Source organism: Oryzias latipes, chromosome 5 (assembly GCF_053564925.1).
Source record: "Oryzias latipes strain Hd-rR chromosome 5, Olatipes_Hd-rR_3.1".
Classification (NCBI taxonomy): domain Eukaryota; kingdom Metazoa; phylum Chordata; class Actinopteri; order Beloniformes; family Adrianichthyidae; genus Oryzias; species Oryzias latipes.
Genome location: NC_136241.1, coordinates 19,814,322 through 19,835,760, shown reverse-complemented (window position 1 = coordinate 19,835,760; position 21,439 = coordinate 19,814,322). Strand labels below are relative to the sequence as shown.

General features: G+C 38.9%; 3 protein-coding genes and 2 non-coding genes across 11 annotated transcripts; 4 read left to right on the top strand and 1 right to left on the bottom strand.

The window, feature by feature from the left end:
- The first annotated feature begins 106 nt into the window (after positions 1 to 106).
- Positions 107 to 11,135, top strand: zgc:64106 (retinol dehydrogenase 11). 4 transcript variants are annotated; one of them, XM_023955011.2, is made up of 6 exons: positions 107 to 372; positions 2,634 to 2,873; positions 5,687 to 5,776; positions 5,897 to 6,085; positions 6,941 to 7,050; positions 10,508 to 11,135. In XM_023955011.2, exons 1-6 carry the CDS (start codon positions 210 to 212, stop codon positions 10,685 to 10,687), a joined length of 972 nt encoding a protein of 323 aa, XP_023810779.1. In that variant the 5' UTR covers positions 107 to 209; the 3' UTR covers positions 10,688 to 11,135. The 4 variants fall into 4 exon arrangements, with proteins under 4 accessions (XP_023810779.1, XP_078803561.1, XP_078803562.1 ...); XM_078947435.1 differs by having other exon boundaries at positions 10,477 to 11,135; XM_078947436.1 differs by lacking the exon at positions 10,508 to 11,135 and adding an exon at positions 7,120 to 7,295.
- Positions 11,079 to 16,943, bottom strand: mlnl (motilin-like). Of its 4 annotated transcripts, XM_023955013.2 has the most exons (6): positions 16,806 to 16,943; positions 14,114 to 14,302; positions 13,527 to 13,664; positions 11,477 to 11,572; positions 11,280 to 11,385; positions 11,079 to 11,190 (listed from the first exon to the last, which is right to left on the bottom strand). In XM_023955013.2, the coding sequence occupies exons 3-6, from the start codon at positions 13,644 to 13,646 to the stop codon at positions 11,183 to 11,185; spliced, it is 330 nt and encodes a 109-aa protein (XP_023810781.1). In that variant the 5' UTR covers positions 13,647 to 13,664; positions 14,114 to 14,302; positions 16,806 to 16,943; the 3' UTR covers positions 11,079 to 11,182. The 4 variants fall into 4 exon arrangements, with proteins under 4 accessions (XP_023810781.1, XP_078803565.1, XP_078803567.1 ...); XM_078947439.1 differs by having other exon boundaries at positions 11,140 to 11,385; XM_078947441.1 differs by having other exon boundaries at positions 11,140 to 11,385; positions 11,477 to 11,566.
- On the top strand, positions 16,188 to 21,150 carry nop56 (NOP56 ribonucleoprotein homolog). Its single transcript, XM_004068874.5, has 12 exons — positions 16,188 to 16,319; positions 16,825 to 16,914; positions 17,001 to 17,115; positions 17,374 to 17,538; positions 17,755 to 17,953; positions 18,266 to 18,453; positions 18,696 to 18,847; positions 19,024 to 19,124; positions 19,471 to 19,619; positions 19,823 to 19,944; positions 20,122 to 20,241; positions 20,456 to 21,150. Exons 1-12 carry the CDS (start codon positions 16,317 to 16,319, stop codon positions 20,786 to 20,788), a joined length of 1,737 nt encoding a protein of 578 aa, XP_004068922.1. The 5' UTR covers positions 16,188 to 16,316; the 3' UTR covers positions 20,789 to 21,150.
- On the top strand, positions 18,507 to 18,627 carry LOC111947489 (small nucleolar RNA SNORA26). The gene has a single exon (XR_002873344.1). It is a non-coding gene; the product is annotated as a small nucleolar RNA SNORA26 (small nucleolar RNA).
- On the top strand, positions 19,985 to 20,052 carry LOC111947484 (small nucleolar RNA SNORD57). The gene has a single exon (XR_002873339.1). It is a non-coding gene; the product is annotated as a small nucleolar RNA SNORD57 (small nucleolar RNA).
- Positions 21,151 to 21,439: the final 289 nt, after the last annotated feature.

Here is a 21,439-nt window from a genome sequence, read left to right as displayed (position 1 = left end):
ATGAGCTGGCCCTTAAACCACATGGAAACTCCAGCAGAAAAGTTCACAGATCAGTCAGCGCGCCAAGACCAAACAGTTTGATGAAGAACAGCCCCCTCGGCACATGCCCCCTCCAAATGTCCAGCCTACTTGAAGCGAGAACCTATGAGGCGCACTGCTTTCCCTCTGCGCTCTCCGCTACTTCCATTTGACAGAAGTTTGACTCTGACATGAAAATGGACCCCACGGATATCTTTTATCACCCGATCTGGGTCGTTTTATCGGCGGTGCTGGCAATGGTCGTGCGCCTTCAGCGCAAAGGCTCCTGGGATCCACGAGCGTGCCCCGTGCAGCTCACTGGAAAGACTGCAATAGTGACAGGAGCCAATACAGGTAGGGTAACTGCAGCCTGTCTCGTGCCAGGGCTTCAGATGTTGATTTACAGAAGTTGCTGGAAGGGTTCTGGATGTGAATGCGTTTAATTTCAAACTTTGTGCGCGTCATGACGCACGGCTGGACCCACAAATTAATTTACTGATGCTGGATGGATGAAGGTTTGTTCCCGTTTTTGCTTTGTTTTGAAATAAGAACTTTATTTTAAGGTATTATGAAGCATTAATGTAGAATCTGCGGTAACTTTGACAGGTCAGTTAAACCCAAACAGTTGCATTAGTCTACACACTGAAGGGAAAATCGTGCAGACAGGCAGCATTAGATAAGAACGGAATAATAAAGATGTTTTGTTATGCAGTTATTTAAATATTAGCATCAACACCAGAATAGAATTGGATTATATGATCACCCCACTGTTACAATAAGCATGAATGACATTTAAGCTGCTCCTGTTTTCACTGAGAAAAAACATCAGACATGTTACTAAGAGCTTTCAGTAACAGGAAGGAGCCAGCCTGATATCAGAGCATGTGTAAGGTAAGACAAATTGACTTCTACAAACTCCCTTGCAAAAGCAGAAGATAAAATAATAGCTTAACAATTAAAAATCAGTGTAGTACAAGAAAAACTGTCTGCATATGTGCAAGGTATATGCTCTCTGGAATATGGGAAGGAGTTGGAGGACAGCTCTGTGACAGAGACGGAAAGTACACAATTAAATTTAATTATTTAGAAATAAGATCATTTTCAAATCTTTATGGAAACGTCTTCATTTATTCTGAACAAATTGTGTTTTCTTCACCTTTGTTCCACCTTTTCTGGGTTCTATTCCATTGATAGAATCACTTGTCATTTTTTTTATGATTCTTGGCTGCATACTCCACAGTGAACCTTCATAAGACTGGAAAAAAAAAAGCTCATGCATGCGGCCCAGCATATTTACCTGCTCAAAATCCCTGTTCTTTAATCGACTTTCACATCCAGATGTTTGACTCAATCATGTGTGAAAGTCATTGCCGCTTTGTTCTCTGTACCTTCCAGCTCGAAACCGAACAACTCCTGGCTGCGTATGCTTGCAAAACACTGGTCTCTCTTCCTGAAAACACTTCTAATAGGATACAGTGTATTTTTTATGGAAAAAATGGGTGCAGGAGCCATGTGAGCTCATGTTTGTTTTTCATCACCACACAGATTTCCACAGCGCTGGACCTAAATGGAGCTCCTGGAAACATGTGTTAGATGCTTAGTCCATGCAACAGGGGACCCCATGAATGCAATGCATTGTTTTCATATAGTCTGTTAGGAAGACTTTTTGTTTTTTTTGCTAATTAAGGCCCTGGGAGATTAAAGCGGATTTCCCCGTGCAGACTTGCAGAGAGATGAGGAAAAAGAAAAACACCTCTGAATCAGCTCAAGATCTGATAAGACTGTGACATATAGGTGCCCTAGTTCCAGTCTTGAATGTCACTTGGGAAGAAGGGTCTAAGGGCAGGGATGCCAGTTTAGTTTAGTCTGTTTAGTTAAAGTTTAGTATTATCCTATTGAATTCTATGCATTTGTGATCCTTTTTCATTGTATGTTTACCTTACAATTACCGGTACAAAGCCCATTGAGACGACTGTTGCTGTGAATTTGGGTTATACAAATAAAATAGAAATGAATTGAATTGAATTGAACAGCTATGATGAAGCAGGGTAAATATTTTCTGTTTTTTTTTTTTAAATTTAATTTTACTTGTTCTTGAGCACCGCCCTTAGGTTTGATATCATCTTGGTTGATCGCTTCATGATTGTCTACCGTTTTTAAAGCAGTATGTTTTCAGAACAAACTTTTCCTTTCATGATTCCAGAAAAATAAAATCTTCTAGTTAGCCTAATCAAAGACTGCTCTGTAACCTTACAGCATCAGTTCCTTTTCACTGAAGGCCTGATGATCTCACTTCTTTAATCCCCTAAGCCTGATGGGGTTTATTTTAAGTTTATTCTATCAAATTCCTGCCTCTGCCATTGCAGTGAAAGTATGTGATTAGAAATTACTGTAAAGATTTGCGCCGTCACAAAGGTCAAAAGTCTATTTATTCTGCTAAATGCTTTTCATACCAGGATGAAACTGAGTTTTTGCCTTTTCTGAATTCAGGTTCTCTTGTTAAATTTTCCAAAAAACCTAAGAAAAGGATTGCTGTCTTTTAAAGTAATACAGTTTTAAAATGCCGCCTAGATGAGTTAACAGTTTTTTTTTTTGTCTCCTTATGTCTCTGGTAGGCATCGGGAAGTTCATTGCCCTGGACTTTGCCCGTCGTGGGGCCCGAGTAATCCTGGCATGTCGAAGCGAGTCCCGAGGGTCAGCGGCAGTCAATGAAATCCGGAAGATTACAGGAAACACAAACGTCCATCTGCGTCTGCTGGATGTTTCCTCCATGGACTCTGTCAGGGAATTTGCAAAGAAGATACTTGAGGAGGAGAAAGCGCTGCATATCCTTGTAAACAATGCAGCGGTATCAGGTGATACTGCCTTAAATAGAGACTTTTGTCCATTTTTGTTTTAAACCTGAAAACAAAAATGTATTGACAGCAACAAAAAAATGCTAAATCAGTTTGTCAATGGTATGCATCAAACGTTTAACCTTTAGTGTAGACTTCAAATCCAAAAGTGGCAAAGCTTCATCTGTTTTGGAAAATCCAGGAAATAACAGCACCTCCACAAACTGAACTCAGGGTTTACAGCTATTCATCGTTTTTTAAACATATGGAAGCAGTTTGAAGAAGTCTCAACTATAAAAAAGAAAAGCCTGGCTTTGCGATTGACTTTTTATGAGATAATTAAACAGAGTTGCTAACAGCTTTGATCCCCTGATTGAGAACTGCGGATAAAAACAAAGTGTTCACAAATGAGGTTGAGAGAGTGGCATCGAGTGCAAACATCTGTGCGCAGAGCTTCAAAGCTGGAGCTTTTTTTTTTTATCAAGGGCTTTAGAGTAAAATTAGAGAACAAATTATATAAAATTGTTGACATTGTTTACGTAGTACAAATTCACAGGCCCTCTTAGGGCACCACACAGACAGAATCAAGTGAGATTTTTGGATTAGAATCATCCTGAACCAGTACAACATATAGGGAAATACTTTTGTAACTGCATTTTATGGAACCTAAGTGATAGTAAAAGCCAATTTATGGGCATTTGCCATACTGAGCATGTTTTTAGCGACAGCGAAAACAACATAATCTAATTCATTTTCCGCTCAGATGGTTGTATCCCACAACTTTTTACATGACTTGATCACTACTCACTGTGGGTGGTCAGCTGTCTTTAAGGATAGAAAGAGACATAAACTGTGAAACATCTGGTTTGAGACAGAGGCAAACAAATTTGTGATTGCAGCATTTAAAAGGATAACAATAGGACTTTTATCTTGAAAGTGATTCTTCAACGCAGGATCATCTAGTAAGGTATGCTGGTTTAAATTGCCTCATAAGGCTTTTTATGCAGGTTAAAGTCAAGTCTGAAGTCTTTGCATTTAAGTTGATGTCCTTTCTTAAGTTTTTAGCTGAAAGTTCAAGTTGAGTTTTAGGACCTAAAACGTATCACTAAAATAATTCTTTTTGACCCATTCCAATGAAAATAGTGTTTTTAACATGTTTTTATGGCATTTTTCTGATGGAGATAGGGGTGGGTGATACTAGGGATTTGAGGATCAATCCAATAGTTATTACCGGGCTAGTGTCGCTGATATCAATACAGATACTTATACCTTTTTCTTAAACTGTTTGATTATAGAATAATTTTGGGATGCAGAATTTTTTGTTATTTATTTGTATAATAAATCTCAGTACAAAGACTTTTGGCAAATAAAAATATAAATGAACTAATTACAACAATCTGGAGTGAACATGCATCAAATATAGAACATGCATATTAATAGTGGCAAAATACAACAATAATAAGAAGAGGAAAAAGGTAATTAGTGCAAAAAGCAAAACAAAAAGTAACAAAAATATAAGTATAATGGCACCACAAACATATTTTTTAAATAAAGGCAGCAATAAAATAGCAAAGTTGCTATTGAAAAAAGTACAAAAAAGCAACCCAGTAATATATAAAAATTATAAACAACAGAACAAAAAAATCTTGGCATGGTGCAAATATGTGGCTCTGTAATGAGTCCTCTCTCCGATGAAGCAGGCAGGTCAAGTCTTTAGTCAAATCTCTGCAGGAAAGATTCATGTGCAACTCAAGTCTTAGTTTCCATCTCTTGTGTACGCTGATTTTTATTTGAAAAACAAAAGTGTGCACATTGGAAGAGGCAGCCAGTAATTTCACTTTTTTGCTGGTTTTCTGACAGTTTTTATTTGGTGAACAGAATTTTTCTACATGAAACTTACATAGAAATGTTCTCCTCAGAACTTATTTTTTTACTTTATAAACCTTTATCCAATGTGATCTGTACAAAAACTATAAACAAAAATGGGTTTTTATTTAGCAAGCTTCTCATGCAGAATCAAAATGTTTGTTATTACCTCAAAGTATAATTTATAAACCAAAAAGTCATCAGCCACTAGCTGTATATTATTTGAGTATGTTTACAACAATTTAAATAAAAACACTATCTTTCCATGCAACACATAAAGATCTGCTATAAAGAGGTTAACCAGCATGTTACTCGTATTGACTAATTTATATATACAGAGTAAAAGGAGCAAAAAAAGATGTGCAGTAGATGACCTCCTGCAGCCTTCACTTATAGCTACCGTGTCTTTGAAAACCTTTCTCAACATTTAATGTGCTTGTCAGGTTAAAGAGGGTTTCTGCCTCCAAAACACAGCTGATGCCACAAGAAAGAAGCTTGAAACCTAAATAAAGACTGTGAAGTTTCAACCTAAAGTGCTATTTTGAAAAAATATGAAAACTTCAGGTGTTTCAAAGACATAAATCTGATTCAAAATGATGACGGTAACTTTTCAGAGTCGTTTAAGGTAAGCTGGATTGTATAAAAAAAAAAAAAAAAGATGCAGTAGTAGTGGAGAAATGCTGCATCCTCTGACACCCAATGAATCTAATATTGAATAACAGAGGACAGTTTCTACAATCCCAAGCTGTTTGTGTGTAAAAAGACAGCTGCACTGTTCCTCATTGTTGCTCCTGAGACTGCAGTAATTCAGCTGTTTGGAGTGTACAAGCTGGAAGTTTCTTAGTTGAGCTAACGTTTCTGGAATGCTCCCAGGGGATGAAGTGGTTGATCTTTTTTTTTTTTTTTTTTTTTTTTTTGTCGTTGCATTTGCTTCTCTATTTAATGTGTTGTATGTCATCTGTAATTAGGTTTGCCCAGGCAGATCACCAAAGATGGGTTCGAGGCTTCTTTTGCCACCAATCATTTGGGACCATTTCTTCTTACCAACTTGCTGCTCGGTAAAAAAAAAAAAAAAAAAATGCTTTAAACAGAGCACAACATTATGGTTGTGTAACTCTTCTTTAGCAAGTTCCAGATTGCATTTCTCATATATGTTAATGTTGCTTTTTCCTCTCCAGACCTGCTGAAGCGCTCGACTCCATCGCGTATCGTCACCGTCAGCTCTTTGAACCACAAAAAGGGAAAAGTGGATTTCTCCCACTTCCGAGGGGAAAACCTAGTTTATTTCATGGATCAAGTCTACAACAATACTAAACTTCACAATATTATCTGTACCAATGAGCTGGCTCGCAGGCTACAGGGGACAGGTGAGAAAAAAGCACAACACAGTGTCAAAGATAATTAGGTCGCCATTTATGTTCAAACGCTGTCCCAATAAAGAGATGTTATAGATTTTATTTTGGAAAGTTGTTTTTTGTCCACTGTTTATTTTGACACTTTTGTCATGTCACAAGTTTTAAAGTCCCACTCCAATAGTCTTTTGATCTATTTTTAAAGCGTTCCCAGTGGTCTTTTAATCATGATTATGCTGTTTTTGGTCAAATAAAAAAAAACCTGTGTTGTGATCTTGGACACAATGTTCTTGAAACAGCCATTCACACCCTGATCAAGTCTTGGATAGATTAATGTGACAATCACTCAATCATCTCCAGTTATTTCAGAATACAGCAGAACAACTGTTAACTGGGACATCCTGATGAGCACACATCATTCTTGGACTCAGTTCAACTCTGGCTCCTTGTTAATTTTAGAATTCAGTTTTAACTTTTATCTGATTCACAACACTTTGAATAAAACTTTCCCAGGTTTATTAATGGGACATCAGCTGAGCTTCAAGTGAAACGAAGGGCTCACATGACATGACTTGGATCTCAGTTTAGGCACGAGATATGCTTCAGAGCAGTTAAACAAACATTAACTGAAGAAGGATTCAAGTTTGTACTGAAACCTTCCCCAAAAACTATTCTAAATGATAGTTCAATAAAGTTCACAGTGTCTGTATCAATAGCTAACATCTTAGGTTCTTCTATTATAGGACACGGTTGTGTTTTTCACATGCCTGTTATGAATGATGCTTAGGAAGAAATTATGCAGATAAACAGTGGTAACCTCTGCCATCACGGGAACTGTTATACAGGACATCTTCTACTGTGTGCTTTCAGGAGTCACCGCCAACTCTGTCCATCCTGGTGTTGTCATGACTGAAGTGATGAGACACTATCCACTTTGGATACGCTACCTTTTCAACGCCATTGGCTTCTTCTTTTTCAAAGTAAGTACATCACAACAATTAAGATCCAAAAAGATGACATCTTTCTGCTGTGTTTGAATCTTTCTCAAGAATCTGGCTGAGCTGCTGCAAAATCAAAGCTTTTAAGAGAAGAAAACAGGATCCAAATCTGCATCATCTTCTGTGGAAGACTGGAGCTGCTTTCTAACAGACGCACTAAAATAGAGACATGTGTTCCTTTGGACAGATCTGACATGTTAGAATCTAAGAATGTTTACCCTCCAGTGCTCTCTGACTTGTATGTATGGCCAATGCTGAAAGCACACTGACTTTGCAGATGTTTATGTCTTGGCTCAAAACAGTATATTTTTTGGTAAGTTGCTTCATTTTTGTATCAATTGTTCTTCTTGACACTAATTAATTCTTAAACAGTTGGAAAGCTTGTTTGTTACTTTTTCAAATGGTGTCACATTTGTAAGCAACATACACTTGTGCGATGTGCAGCAGAGCAGAGTTTGTGGATAATTACACATTGTTGCTATTGACTCTTTTCAGTTTCTGGTGCTCAGGTGCTTTCCATCAGGTGCCTTGATAAGAAGCACTTTTGAGCACCGTTTCCAGATGAGTCAGCTCCAAGAGTCAGCAGACCACGTCTAACTAATCTGAATGAATGCTGCAATCAGGCAACTTGAAGCTTGTGTTCCACTAAACCAAGCTGCAAACCTAAGGCCAACCTCAATACAACAGGGGATGTCAGAAATGAACCGTGAAGTGAGCAACCCAAGACGACCTTCTGCAGCTGAGTGCTGCAGAAGGTCGTCTTCTTCAGATTTGTTAGAAAATATGACTGACACCACTCTGCAGGGACAATCGGAAAAAAAACGTTATGGTCCCAATCTTATTTTTTTTTTTTTTGGAACAGAAATCATTCACTGGTTTCTGTTTCTGTTTATTGTGTTCCTTTAATGAAGAATAGCATTACACATAACTTCAGTGTTTGCTGAGGCTCAAAGTGCTTTTAAAGGACAGGAGGGTATCTGGAAAATTCAAGGTCAGGAGGTGATCGTTGCAACATGTTATGATGGGCTGTAATATTACCCTCACTGAAGATAACAAGGAAGAAGATTGGAGATAACTGTATCCTAGTGAACAAAAACAAAAAACATGAATGTGTTTTTTTGTGATTCGAGAGCAATTTACCATAGCCAGAGGGTATACAAGAAAGGAGGTTTAGTTTTTTTTTTATATATATAAATAATCTACTTTTGCATACACAACCTGGAGCTTCCTTTATGAAAGCAAACACAAATTTAACACTGTTTAACTGACAGGAAAAAACTGAGCATGAGTAGCAGAAAACATGTTGTTTTTGACTTCATGGTGTGTTTTCACACCAGGGACATCTGATATTGTGCAGAACAGAACAATGTCCACTTCTTTTGAAGCCTTACTGATTAGTACATGTCTTAAGATTTTGCATTTTCAGGAGTCAAAGCCTCTGATATTCCTGAAAGTGAAAAAAATATTTTTTGTGGGATTATTCTCATAATATGTTAATGTTGTGAGCAGTAATACAACTACACTGCAAAAACTGAATCTTAAGTAAAAAGACCCCTGTTTCAAGAAAAACTGTCTTATTTACTGTCTTGAAAAATAAAAATAATTTTATTAAGTAGTAAAATAAGCTTAGTTTGAGAAAACATGTTTTAGCAACTAGAATGTTTTCCTTAAGAATTTTTCAAAAGACCTTGTTTTACCCCTGTGAGGGATCGAGCGGCCAAAGAGGACAATAGACAATTTATCAAAAATGAAAGTTTAATTTTTTTCCAAAAATTTAAATAATTTACAAACTGGACCCTTAAAAGAGGTCAACAGAAACATAATTAACTCCGGCAACAAACTTAACTTTAACTCAACCAACTGAACAGACCACGTAACAGAACAACAGGGCAACATATGTAGTGCTGATCAGACCACCTAAGAAATATGGGGGGGAATTAACAACATTTAACAAAGACTGCACAGACAAGAATAAAACAAAACTTGGTCTCTTAGTGGAAAAGAAAAAAAACAACAAAAGTAGTACAAAATTAGAACAAAATGAATAATAACCAACGGAAGCAAAGCAAATAAAGAAATACTCAAAGAAATAAGTGTATTTATTTAAGAATAAAGAATCTGAAGCAAAATTAAAAAGAAAGTGTGCAGTGCTGGGGAGAGGTTAACGCCATTTTGTTGCTGGTGTGGCAGCGTGTGCTGCCATCACAACCCCATTGGTAGATTGTTTTTGCTCGTTTATAGATAAATTGCCAATGGGGTAAGAGTTTTTGCTGTGTAGCTAGTGTTTTCATGCTCTCTTTTGTAATCAAGATTATGGAATTTGTGTAAATATTTATACTTTCTTTGAAAATTCAAGTTGAAGGCCAACAGGACCCCTGATTAAAATAATCAATTTACCTTCTTTCATTTTGAAACTTTAGTTATAAAGTCTTTCGCCAGGGTCAAGTCACTAAGGATGGGGGTGTGCCTCTCTCTGCCCCTGCCTGCACCCTAATATTGCTCAGTGAACTTGTATATCTCCACAGTTTGTCCTTTTGGGTGATTTGTACTGGGACATGGCTAACCCTCCTGTCTTAGTTACTCAGCACGCCTTAAACCTCTCTGAACCTACCAGACGTAATCCAAAGTCTCCCCTAGCTGCCTCATTGCCAATACCAATCTGGAGTCTTCAGTCAAAACCTGAGCCGTTGCATGGATTCGCTCTGGCCCCTCATCAAATGGTTTGCCCGCTCCCTCAAAAACCATGCACAAGTAAAGTCTGAAAACGTCATGGCAGACCCTCCCTCTCATCATTCTGTTTTCTTTGCTTTTTTGTCAAATTTTCAGAGCTGGACTCCTGGCATCGTTGTTTAGCAACAAGTTTGGTGTGTGAGGTCCTGTGTGTGTCTTTGTATCAGGGATTTGAATTTTTAAAACCTGTTATTGTGATTATCATTTTTAGGTCTTATTAAAACATTAAAATCTAAAACAAATAACTCATCACTGAGATGAGTTATTTGTTATTTGAGGTTGGACATTTTCCTCATTGTGTGCAACACCAACAGTAAAAATCCTCCAAAAAAAACCTCTATAAATTCATAAACAACTAATCTTTTGTTTATTTATCTTAAAAAGCACAGCTGTTTTACTACTTCCATGCATCAACTGTTGTCCTTTATATCAAATAGACTCCTAACACAAAATTCCCTTAAACTTATTGTTGTTCAAGCAGAAACTCAAACAGACCAAGTTGACTGCTGTACTTGTTGATCTCTCCCTCCTGGCTTGTTGTCTGTAAAGGATGTTTCAATGTCACTGTCATTATTGTTTACTATATGCTCATCATGGATTCATGTGTTTTGTTCTTTTTGTCTCATTGTGTTTTCCTGTTTTTTTCTGTGGCTTTTCTTATATGTGTTTTTTTTTCAGCATCTTTTGTGTTTTCATTTGCTTTGTCCAGTCGTCAGAGGAAGGAGCAGTCGCCCCGATCTACTGTGCTGTGTCCGAGGAACTGGAGGGAGTGACAGGAAAGTATTTTGACAGCGACTGCTCGCTTGTCCTTCCTGCTCCTTTAGCCCGAGACCCAGCCTTGGCGGTCAAGGATTTTGAGGTGTGTGAGAGACTGACTTCAAAGCTGTGAAGCGACAATCTCCACTGGCTTGATAACAGAAAACAGGTCGAAGTCCTGTCGTTTTCAGGGACCGGGACCTCGGTCAATGTGAGCGACTGTCCAAACCCAGCAGAAGATCTCTGAGTATATATAGTTTTGAGTATATATATTTTTCATTTTCTGTACTTTCATAGAAATATTTTTAACTAATAGATGTTGCCATCTGCTGCATTTCTTGCTTGAAAACCAAAGACATACACTAAAACCTTCATATTTTGCATTGGTTTCAGTATCAATGTGGTGTGCATAGAAGGCACCATGTCAGAGTGCCTCAAGAAGTACTTCTTTTTTTTTTTTTATTACTGGGCAAAGTGCAGTCTCTTCCTGCAGTCTCTCTGGAATCAGAACAAAACCTCAAGCATTTGATAGAATCAACTCTCTTTATTATCAGATTTAATAAAACATATTTCAGCCTTCATGGGTTTTATTTTTCTCCCTTAAACAGCGTTCACACCATCTGCCTCGCTATTTGGCTGCAAAGACACAGGCGGTTACAGTCATCAAATGAGTTGTCCAACAAAACTCACTTTTTGGTTTGTTTTGTCACAAACACATACTGTACCTTTTTGATGCTCCTCCACTATCTCATGAATGATTTCTTTGATCACCGGAGCCACATAGGTCAGCTGTCTGGGTGAAAAGCGGACCCCCAACTCCAGTGTTTTATCCTGGAACCAAACAAAACAAAGCAGAGGTTGAGAAGTGGTTTGTCATGGAAGGTGCATGAAATCCATCAAGCTTAAGGAGGTCTGCTCTCACAGTATTCGCGTCCCTCTGAGGAACCTGCTCGAGGATGACTTCATCAAACTCCTCTGATCGAGGTTTCATGTCTTTCTTCTCTTGTTGCTCCTGCAGCTGAGATGCACAGAGGAGATGCATCAGCAACGAAAACTGCACTCATGCAAGCAGATATCACTAGATTGATTTTTTTTTCTATGAATTAAGATCTCCATAAAGATGAATCTTTTCTTAATAGATTTAACAGGCTGATCTGGACCTGCAGACAAATTTACCAAACGCTTGGAAAGTTTAGTTTTCTGTCTGGGTCACTGAGTATCTTCATTTACACTTGATGTCTAAAACAGGGAGATGAATGAACCAACTGAAAATTACCGGTATGTGTTACTCATTTAGTAAACTGTCTTTTCTTGTCGTAAAGTGTTTTTTTTTTTAAAAAGGCTGTGGAACTGGAGGAGGTGACAATAAATGTTTTTTAGTTTCAGCAAAACAAAAATCATTGTTTCATCAACTGTTATCAGGCTCTATTTATTTATTAAAAATAAAGAGCCAATTGTTTTTACCCTTTTCTTTCTTTTTTTTTTTTTACTAAAATAGAAAAAAAAACAATATCAGTTGCAAGATAAATACACTTAAGTTAAATGCAAAACTGTTTTTAAAGCTGAAGGGAAAAATATTACATTTAATTCTTTACTAGTTATTACAATTTATTTGGCTATTTGTTTCTTCAACATGTTTACATTCTTCCAAGCCCCCTAAAGCTTGGTCATACAACTAATACTGGTAGCAAAAATAATGGTCATAAGTATATGTAAATAGTAATAAAACAACCTCTCTTTCGAGGATGAGTCGCATGGTTAACTTGGCAATGTTCAACGCCAAATGCCCTTCCTGACGCAACCCTCTCAATTAATCTGGGCTTGGGACCGGCACAGAAGCAGAGAAGGGAATAGGGAGCAGCCCGGATTCGAACCCTGGTTTCACTAACGGAAGGTACCGCAAACCAGCACGAGCTAAACTGGCTCCCTCTTAAAGGGAGTAGTTGATGTGCTTTTTTTCTCTTCCTTCCCCTCCTTAATGTGATTATTTAATATCTGCTGGTAGCGTTTTGAAGTAATTAAGTAAGGGGTTCCGTCAGTTTATAAACTAGTTCTTTTGAGCCTTTTAAGGATAATTATATTTTTATATTTAAAAAAAAAAGATATAGTCACATAGAGCCAAGACATTGGGGATGATGGAATGCTCCCCTTCCATAGTAGAAATATTTGTCATCGTGTAATGACTGAAGGGGAAATTTTTTTATTTTTTTTTCTTCCTGGTTTAACATCTTTATCTTTGTGTTTGGGAATGTAGAATTATTTAGGCCCAGGGCTCTAATTGTTTTTGGAGGCTTTCATCTTTACATGCTACCAAAATATATTATTTTCTTAGATATTTGTAATTTGCACCGTATTATAGAGTCATTTGATACTTTATTATGTTATATGTGAGTGTATGTGTGTGTGTGTGTGGGGGGGGGGTTATGTGTGTTCTATATTTTTTGTGTGTGTGTGAAGGTCTTTGTATAGCATTTTGTTTTTTAAATTGGAAAATATTTTTATTAAAGCACTTTGATTTACATCAGTAAGAAAAGTGAAATAAGTGATCAAATCAAGTTTCATTTGATTTGATTTGTATTCAAACATTCAAATAATATATTTGTAATAGACTGCACAGTTGTTTTTCCATGTTATTTACATATTTTTCACTTTTTTTTTGTTTTACTTTGTCCATTTAAGTACTGGAATGTTCTGTTATTTTTTTCAGTTCCACCTTTGTCCTGTTAAAGGTTGTAGAACATTTTTAATCCTCTTCATAATAACAGAGAAAGTTATTTTTTTATTTTAGCCTTGTTTTTTATTCAAAATAAAATCAGAGTCCTATAAAATATTTTTACAAGAAAATACATTTGCTTCTGATACCTTAAAAAGTGACATTTCTACTCAAAATGAGTTATCAGAGGAGCTGCTAATTGATTTTTCTGCTGTCAATAATTGGTGGATTTTGCCCTGCTACTCCACACTGTACTCACCCTCATGTGCAAAAGCTCCTTGGGGCTGAAGAATGTGATGTGACCCTGTGACCTCTCAACCAGGAAGGCCATCAGGCTCACCAGCACCACACAAACGCCCACTGCTCCACGGATGCTCATTCTGCTCTCACCTGAACGCTTTAACAGGAATGTGCAAAAACAAACGGCTTGTTAGAAGCAAACAAACCAAAACCTCTATCTCTTTTTTTAAATCATTTATGTCTTTGATGCAGATGGAAAGTTTTGTTTCAAACTTTATAACATAAGCTTGTAAAGTTTAGGAAATTAAGTCAACTTTTGACACACGGGGAAAGAAAATCTGACTTGAGGGATCCTGCTACTATGCAAGGTAGATGTTGACTAGTTGGTAGGAGATAGGAAAGGAGAAAGGGCAAACCTTTGGGATTTCCATGGGCCAAAACAACAAACTTTTTCTACAGTTAAAAGACACAAGAGGCTGAAGTGGACTGCTTGCAACAGAGACAGCCTTGCACAGAAGAGGAAGATAGGACTTTGAAGGAGGAATAAGAGAAAAGAATGAAGGGTCTCTGCCAACAGCAAGAGGAGCTAAGGGAGCAATATCTTACCTACGTGCTGTGTCGGCTTTAGTCAGTTGGGGAAGTCGTCTGTAAGATGAGCAGGGCTCCACCAGTCTGACTGTCAGCTCATCCTGCTCAGTCCTTTATATGAAGCCTTTTCACAGCCCGGGGCTCAGTAAATGCCCTCGCTCACATCCGCTCCTCAACAGGCTCCTCCAAGGACTCTTCAACAAGCTCCTGGAAACACAGACATTACTTTGGAATCTGGCCTTTTGTTAGGGCGATAAGTTTCTCTAGCTGCGTGCATGGAGGTCATTATTTTTCTCCTTAGGAAAGGTAAATAGCAATAATTTTGAGTCATTTACCTATTGAACAAATATTTTATAAAATCCAACTTGGGAGAAACACTTGAATTTGAAAAACATAATCTGGATGTCACAGAGTTGCGCCTTCCATTCAGGCTTGGAAGTTAAAAGCAGGATGGGATCTGTCCACAAAGATCCGTCATAAATCTCATTATCAAACACACGCTGACATTTACAACTGCAAATCAGTTTGTGCTTTTTCATTTAAATCTTCCTCATGTTTTTGTTGCCAGGAGTTTTGAGCGTCTAAAGAGCTTTATTGATGGTTTGTTATTAAATGCAACACTCAACTGTTTCCTGAATGAAAGCAAAATGGCATTGTGGTTAGGCTTTATTGCTGTCGAGGTGAGAGTGTGTTGCCTGAAATATAACAATTCTATGTGACGGGTCTGTAATCACAGCTCTGAGAGTCCTGTGTAGTAAAAACACGTTAACACGTTGACACATGAAACCTTTTTACATTTTTCCATCACTTTGCACTTGCAGTTTATTTATTGTACAGTTGTACGGTACAGAAATCCTGGTTTTAGTCATCTGAGGAATTTGAACTATCCTGTATAAAAAGATATTCCTCATAATGTTTAAAGTACGTGAAAAAGATAAATCACATCCATTTTGATGTCCTTTTTTCCCATTTTTGTTTTCATTCATTATTGTTGGTTTTGCTCATTTTTTCTTTGTAGCTTTTTAAACGTTTGTCATATTTCTGTTAAAGAATCATGATATAATTCACATTTTTGATGTAAAAGTTGGACCAACTAATAGTTTTTTTCTCAGCAAGTAATGCAACCTGCCTTATACAGTTTTTATATGTTTTATAATTGTATTTTATTGCAAATAAACATGTTTTGCTGATTAGTGTTTTCTTTATATTTTCAGTAATTTAGTCTCTTTGGAGTGTCAGGTCTGTGTTTGAATAATTAAATCTCAACACTCCTGTTGATGAAAAGCTTTCAAGAAGAAAAAATGCATTTTTCGGATTAAAATACATTTAAAATAATTTTTCCATTGTTGCAGCAACATTTCATCTTTAGTTACTTTCTGTCCAAAAGAATAGTTCTTTACCTTTTTTTGTCCACAATATGTTTCTAAGCGAAGTACCTTTTAATCAACTTAGGACAGTTAGATTTGAAAGTAGCTTTGATAAAAGCAAATAAAAGTGCTTTTAGTGATTAAAAGACATGCAGCAATTTAGTGTAAAAAATGAGTAAGCAGCAATTTAACCATAAAATACCTAAATGAAGAAATTAAATAAAAAATACTAGACTGGAAAGACTCAGAGGAAAATATGACATTTGTCCAAGCCTGTCCAAAGCCCATGCAAAATGATTTCCAATGATTACTTTTACTGAAAAAGCTTCTTGATAAAAAATGTGTGACTTAAATGTGAGTAGACACTTCTATACAGATGAATGAATCTGAATAGACTTGTGTATACTGTTTTTGCAAAGATGTTTATTTGTGATTATTACACTTTCAAGAAAATGAGATGGCACCATTTTCTTTTATCTTTGGTTATTTTTCTTTACTTTCTAATTAACGTATTACTTCAAATCTGAAATAATTTAGATATATATAGGTTTTGTCATTTCTATTGTATTATTCCTATATTTTGATGCTTTAAATAAATAATTCAATAAATACTCCAATAAAAATAAAAAATGTGATGTAATGCACTGGTTGATGATCAATAAAAAAATTCGGAGGTGCCATAATTGTGAACAAGAGGTGAAGCCAAGCTCGCAGCAGCTGTGAAAGAAAGGCGGAGAGGGAGGAGCCAGTATAATCTCGCGAGATGTGGGTCATGTCAAAGTTTTCTGCTCTCTTTTCGTGTGTGGAAGCAGCGGAGCAGACACGTTGTGTGCCGCTGCGCAGATTTAGCCATCATGGTAAGATAAATGACTCTTGTGCACCGCCACCTTTATTCTGAAGAAACAACTTGAAGCTACGCAGAGGCGATAAATCCCCTTGTACTTGTTCAAATGACGTTTAAAAAGTCAAGGGAAAAAATGACGACCGTTTTTTGCGGCTAGCCGCCTGTGCGGAAAGAATAGGCGGGAGTGTCTAAAGTTGTTTTAACAGCCACAGACTGAATTGGTGAAAAGGTACATGAACAGCTGTGTTAGTCAAAATATATTATGTATACAGAGTTTGAAGGATTTTAAAACCGCGTGAAGGGGTAATCGCTAAGCAGTTAGCATTAGTTAGCTTAATAGCAAGTTTGCCTGGGCCCAGGTCAAACACGTGGGTTCGACAAGCCACCACGTGGTTCCAGTTTAAAGTAATTCATATCTGCCTAAATCAACTTGCAATAAAACCACTTTTACTACAAATGTCATTTGGGATAAATCTTAAAGGGATTTATTGTTACTTACTTAAATGTACCTTTCGCAGGTTTTGCTGCACGTGTTGTTCGAGCACGCGGCGGGCTACGCGCTGTTCGCCGTGAAGGAGGTGGAGGAGATCGGCATGCTTCTCCCCCAGGTGAGCCTGTTCTCCTGCGTGTCCCGGTCTGGTGTGTTGTCGGGAGTGGATCAGAGCGGTGAACGGTGTCTGTGTGTCCGTCGCAGGTGGAGGAGAGCGTGCTGAGCATCGGGAAGTTCAACAGCATGGTGAGCTTGGCTGCTTTTTTCCCCTTCAAGTCCGCCCAGGCCGCCCTGGAGAACATCAACGCAATTTCTGAAGGCAAGTCGTATTTATTTACTGAATGGGTTTGTTTTTTAAGATTCTCAGCTGTAATGATGGTTTACAATCTGTCAATCCACTGATAAAATGTGATGATATTTTTATGTTACTGCTGAACATCTGGGGAAAAGTTGAGTTTATTCATGCATCTTTTAGTGATTAAGACTATTTCCTGGTGCATAAGAAGTGTTTGCTGGCTGCATGGTTGGATTACGGGTTGTGTTTTTGCTAAAGGTTGCGATGTTTTTTCCAATGCAGGCGTCGTTCATGCTGATCTGAAGCTGTTTCTGGAGACAAACCTTGCTCTATCTGGAAAGAAGAAGCCGTCTTTAGGGGTTTCTGATGCCAAGATCGGAGCTGCGCTGCAAGAAGAACTGAACATCTCCATACAAACCGGTGGAGTGGTGGCTGAGATAACTAGAGGTGCGTTATGTCTTTGTTTGAATACAGACGTGAACTCAGTTATTACTTTATTACTGTGAATGTTAATATAAAAAGGGGTGGTCTGTTGTGATGCACTTTTGATCCTGACATTTGTGATGGTTTATACTGAAAATCTGAACAGCCCCCAGATGTTTCCGGTTTTGTGGCAGTTTCCTTTTGCGCCCACAAACCCTCCTGTTTGCTTTCACTTTGCAGGTATTCGCCTTCACTTCCACTCTCTGGTGAAGGGTCTGACCTCTCTCGCCGCCTCCAAGGCACAGCTTGGTCTGGGTCACAGCTACTCCAGAGCGAAGGTCAAGTTTAACGTGAATCGGGCTGACAACATGATCATCCAGTCCATTGCTTTGTTGGATCAGCTGGATAAAGACATCAACACTTTCTCCATGCGTGTGCGGTAAGCTGGTTGTTTAGGATGTTTTTGTTTTGGTTCCAGGGTAAAACTGAATTAAATTCTATAAAAGTTTGAAAGATAAAGTGTCCTCCTAATGCTTACCACAGACAGTGCACCTCAGAGTGTTGTCTGTATAGAAACAGGAGGTACATCAGCCTTCTCCTAACATTTGCGCGGTACTTGCTGACATCTCGTAACGCCACACTGTTTGGGGGGATACATTTCCCTGTCTGGTTTTTCCCTAACGTGTGCATTTTAGTTTTGAAGGGTTATATCACACAGGATATTCATAGTTTGTTTCCTTGTGCACTCCAGGGAATGGTATGGCTACCACTTCCCGGAGCTGATCAAGATCGTTTCAGAGAACTCAATGTACTGCCGCCTGGCCCAGCTCATTGGCAACAGGAAGGAGCTCACAGAGGAGAAGCTGGAGAGCCTGGAGGAGGTGGTGATGGACAGTGCCAAAGCTCAGGCCATTCTGGAGGCGTCTCGCTCCTCTATGGGTCAGAATTTAAGCCAGTACCCTACTGTAGCGTTGATCTTATAAGCCCCTTTTATGCCCACCCTGGACCGATAATCGTCCTGGGTGCCTAACACAGGGGGGTAGATGATATCTCTCATAAACCTGTAGTGAAGGCGTGTCCTCCTCACTGCGGATCCTGTCGGGAGAAACAATCCCACAGTGCAGCTCAAAATACAAACTGGTCCTTTTCTTTGTTCATAGCTATCGTCTTTTCCCTTTCAGGAATGGACATCTCTCCAATTGACCTGATCAACATTGAGAGGTTTTCCAACCGTGTTGTGTCCCTGGCTGCGTATCGCCAGGGGCTGCAGGAGTATCTGCGCTCTAAGATGTCGCAGGTCGCTCCAAACTTGGCAGCCTTGATTGGAGAAGTGGTGAGGAAACGCTTGTGTCTCTGTCTGTTTCTTGGACCAATGATGTTTTGCCAAAATCTGTCAATCCCCTGAATCCGTGTGATGAGAACTACATCGGTGCTGATGGTCCTCTGCACATTTTCCTAAGCTCAGAGTTTCAGAATTTTGTTCCGACTCATAGTTTTCTTGCGTTTTAGGTTGGAGCTAGACTGATCTCTCATGCTGGAAGTTTGACCAACTTGGCCAAGTACCCAGCATCAACCGTTCAGATCTTGGGAGCGGAAAAGGCCCTGTTCAGGTACTGGGACGCCCCCGCCCTGCTGGGGACAAAAGTGGGTGCAGTGATGGCAGGGCTGGGCAGGAGCAGAGCGGGGTGACTGGAGAAGACCAGAAATTGATGTCTTCTCTGGGGTGATCCCCCTCTCCCAAATGCACCCCCACAGTCTGAGCAACCACTCACAACACCGAGGTAGAATATCAGAAAGCTTTGATGTGGTTTTATGATTGTGTCTAAGAGAGCGGTTTGACGCCGGGTTCCACAGAAGCCTCTGACATGTTTGCTAAGATAATTGGGTTTTTACTCAATCCCAGCATGCAATGCTGGACCTGGCTTTCGCCATGTGAAAGGGATATTGTTTTCCCAGAGCCCTGAAGACCCGCGGTAACACCCCCAAATATGGCCTCATCTTCCACTCCACCTTTATTGGACGAGCAGCGGCCAAAAACAAAGGCCGCATCTCCAGATACCTGGCGAATAAATGTACTATCGCATCCCGCATCGACTGTTTCTCTGGTGAGTGCCATTGATTGGTTGGTTACTGTTGTTCGCGCCGGTGTCATTGCAGTGATGCTCATATTTTTCGTCAACAGCATTCATCCTTTCAGGTTGATGTTGAAAAACTTATTTTCTGAGCAAAACCACAACTTTGAAAAATGCATGATTTGCTGTTTCCATTAGATTTTGTTTAAGGCTGCGAGTTTCTACTTGATTCACAGAATTACCCACAAGTGTTTTTGGAGACAAGCTGCGTGAGCAAGTGGAGGAGCGTCTGTCCTTCTATGAGACCGGTGATGTGCCTCGGAAAAATGTGGACGTCATGAAGGAAGCTGTGAAAGAGGTGAGCTCGGCTGAAGGTTTGAAGAGAAACGGTTTGGTGTTGTAAATGATGAAAGGTCTTTCCCTGATGTCACAGTGAGGGTGAAAACTGATTTAATGAGCCTGATGCAGCACAGACAGATTCCAAAGGCCATAAGTTTTCCCTGCTAGTCTTGGTCACACCTCGGTGTTCTTGCAGGCTTCGGATGTTGCAGCTGAGTTAAAACGCAAACTGGAAAAGAAGGAAAAGAAACGCCTGAAACGGGAGAAGAAGCTGAAAAAACTAGAAGCGAATGGAGAAGCCAACAGTGATGCAGAGGTAAAGTTTTGGTTTCAGCTCGAGTGAGCATGTTTTGATTTGAGACTCGATCCTCAGATGGTCTTTTCTCAGTGTACGACATGCAATATCAACGTGACTCCGAACCATTGGCTGGTCCCATCAGTGGGCTTGATCACTGAAGAGAGTCGTACATTCAAATCCCATTCTTCTATTTGAGACATTTAGAGCCTGATGGGCTTTTCTTTTATCTCAGGCTGAAGCTGCAGAGGCAGAGAACGGTGCAGAGGAGAGTCCAGCCAAGAAGAAAAAGAAAAGGAAATCGGAGGCAGTGGAAGCTGTGGCAGAGCAACCTGAAGGTAATGGCACGGAGCAAGCAGATCCTCCAAAGAAGAAAAAGAAAAGAAAATCAGATGCAGATGGAGTGGAAGTCAAAATGGAGGAACCTGAAGACAATGCCACAGAGCAGGAAGAGTTTCCAAAGAAGAAAAAGAAACTGAAAACCGAGAAAGTGGATGGAGAGCCAGCCACTGAAACTCCAGAGATGCCAGTTTCTGGAAAAAAGAAAAAGAAAAAAGCTGCAGAGTAAAGGCTGAAGTGACTTGACCCCCCCCCCCCCCCCCCCCTCTCTCTTGTACAGTATTTTTCATTTATCAGTGAGTGAAGGAGTTTCATTTTCTGTTTTGGTCATTGTAGAGCAGGTTTGATAAAGAAACGCTGTTGTGCCTTGAGCTCAGTGCAAATTAAAGTGTCATTTAAACTGTAAATAAAAATCAAAAACCTCACTTTTACTTTTCATTGGAGTTGTGGCGCTTACATGTGATCAAATGGTTATTGTGGTTCAGTTTGGACATGTTCTAAGTCAATTTGTTACATTTACTCTGCTCACCAATGCAATTATTTGTGACAAAAAACTGAAGCTTTGAATAAAAACCGCCCATTTCAAATGTATACGCTGTACGTTCTGTGTTTTGATACAGTCCCGTCTTCTAACTGAATTGGTCTTAAAGGTTTTTTTTAATTTTAACTTCAATTTTCTCAATCTCAGTGTATCTCAAAATAATTTGAACAGGTTTAGTGTCAAATCTGTATCCTAAAAAAATTGAATTTGATTCCATCTGATTATTTCAGTTAACCCTTGTGTTATCTTAGATGACCCCACCCTTACATTGATGTGTTCTCCCTACCATGACAAAGGTGGATAAAGGTAAAAAGATTTCATGTACTCCATGGACACCAG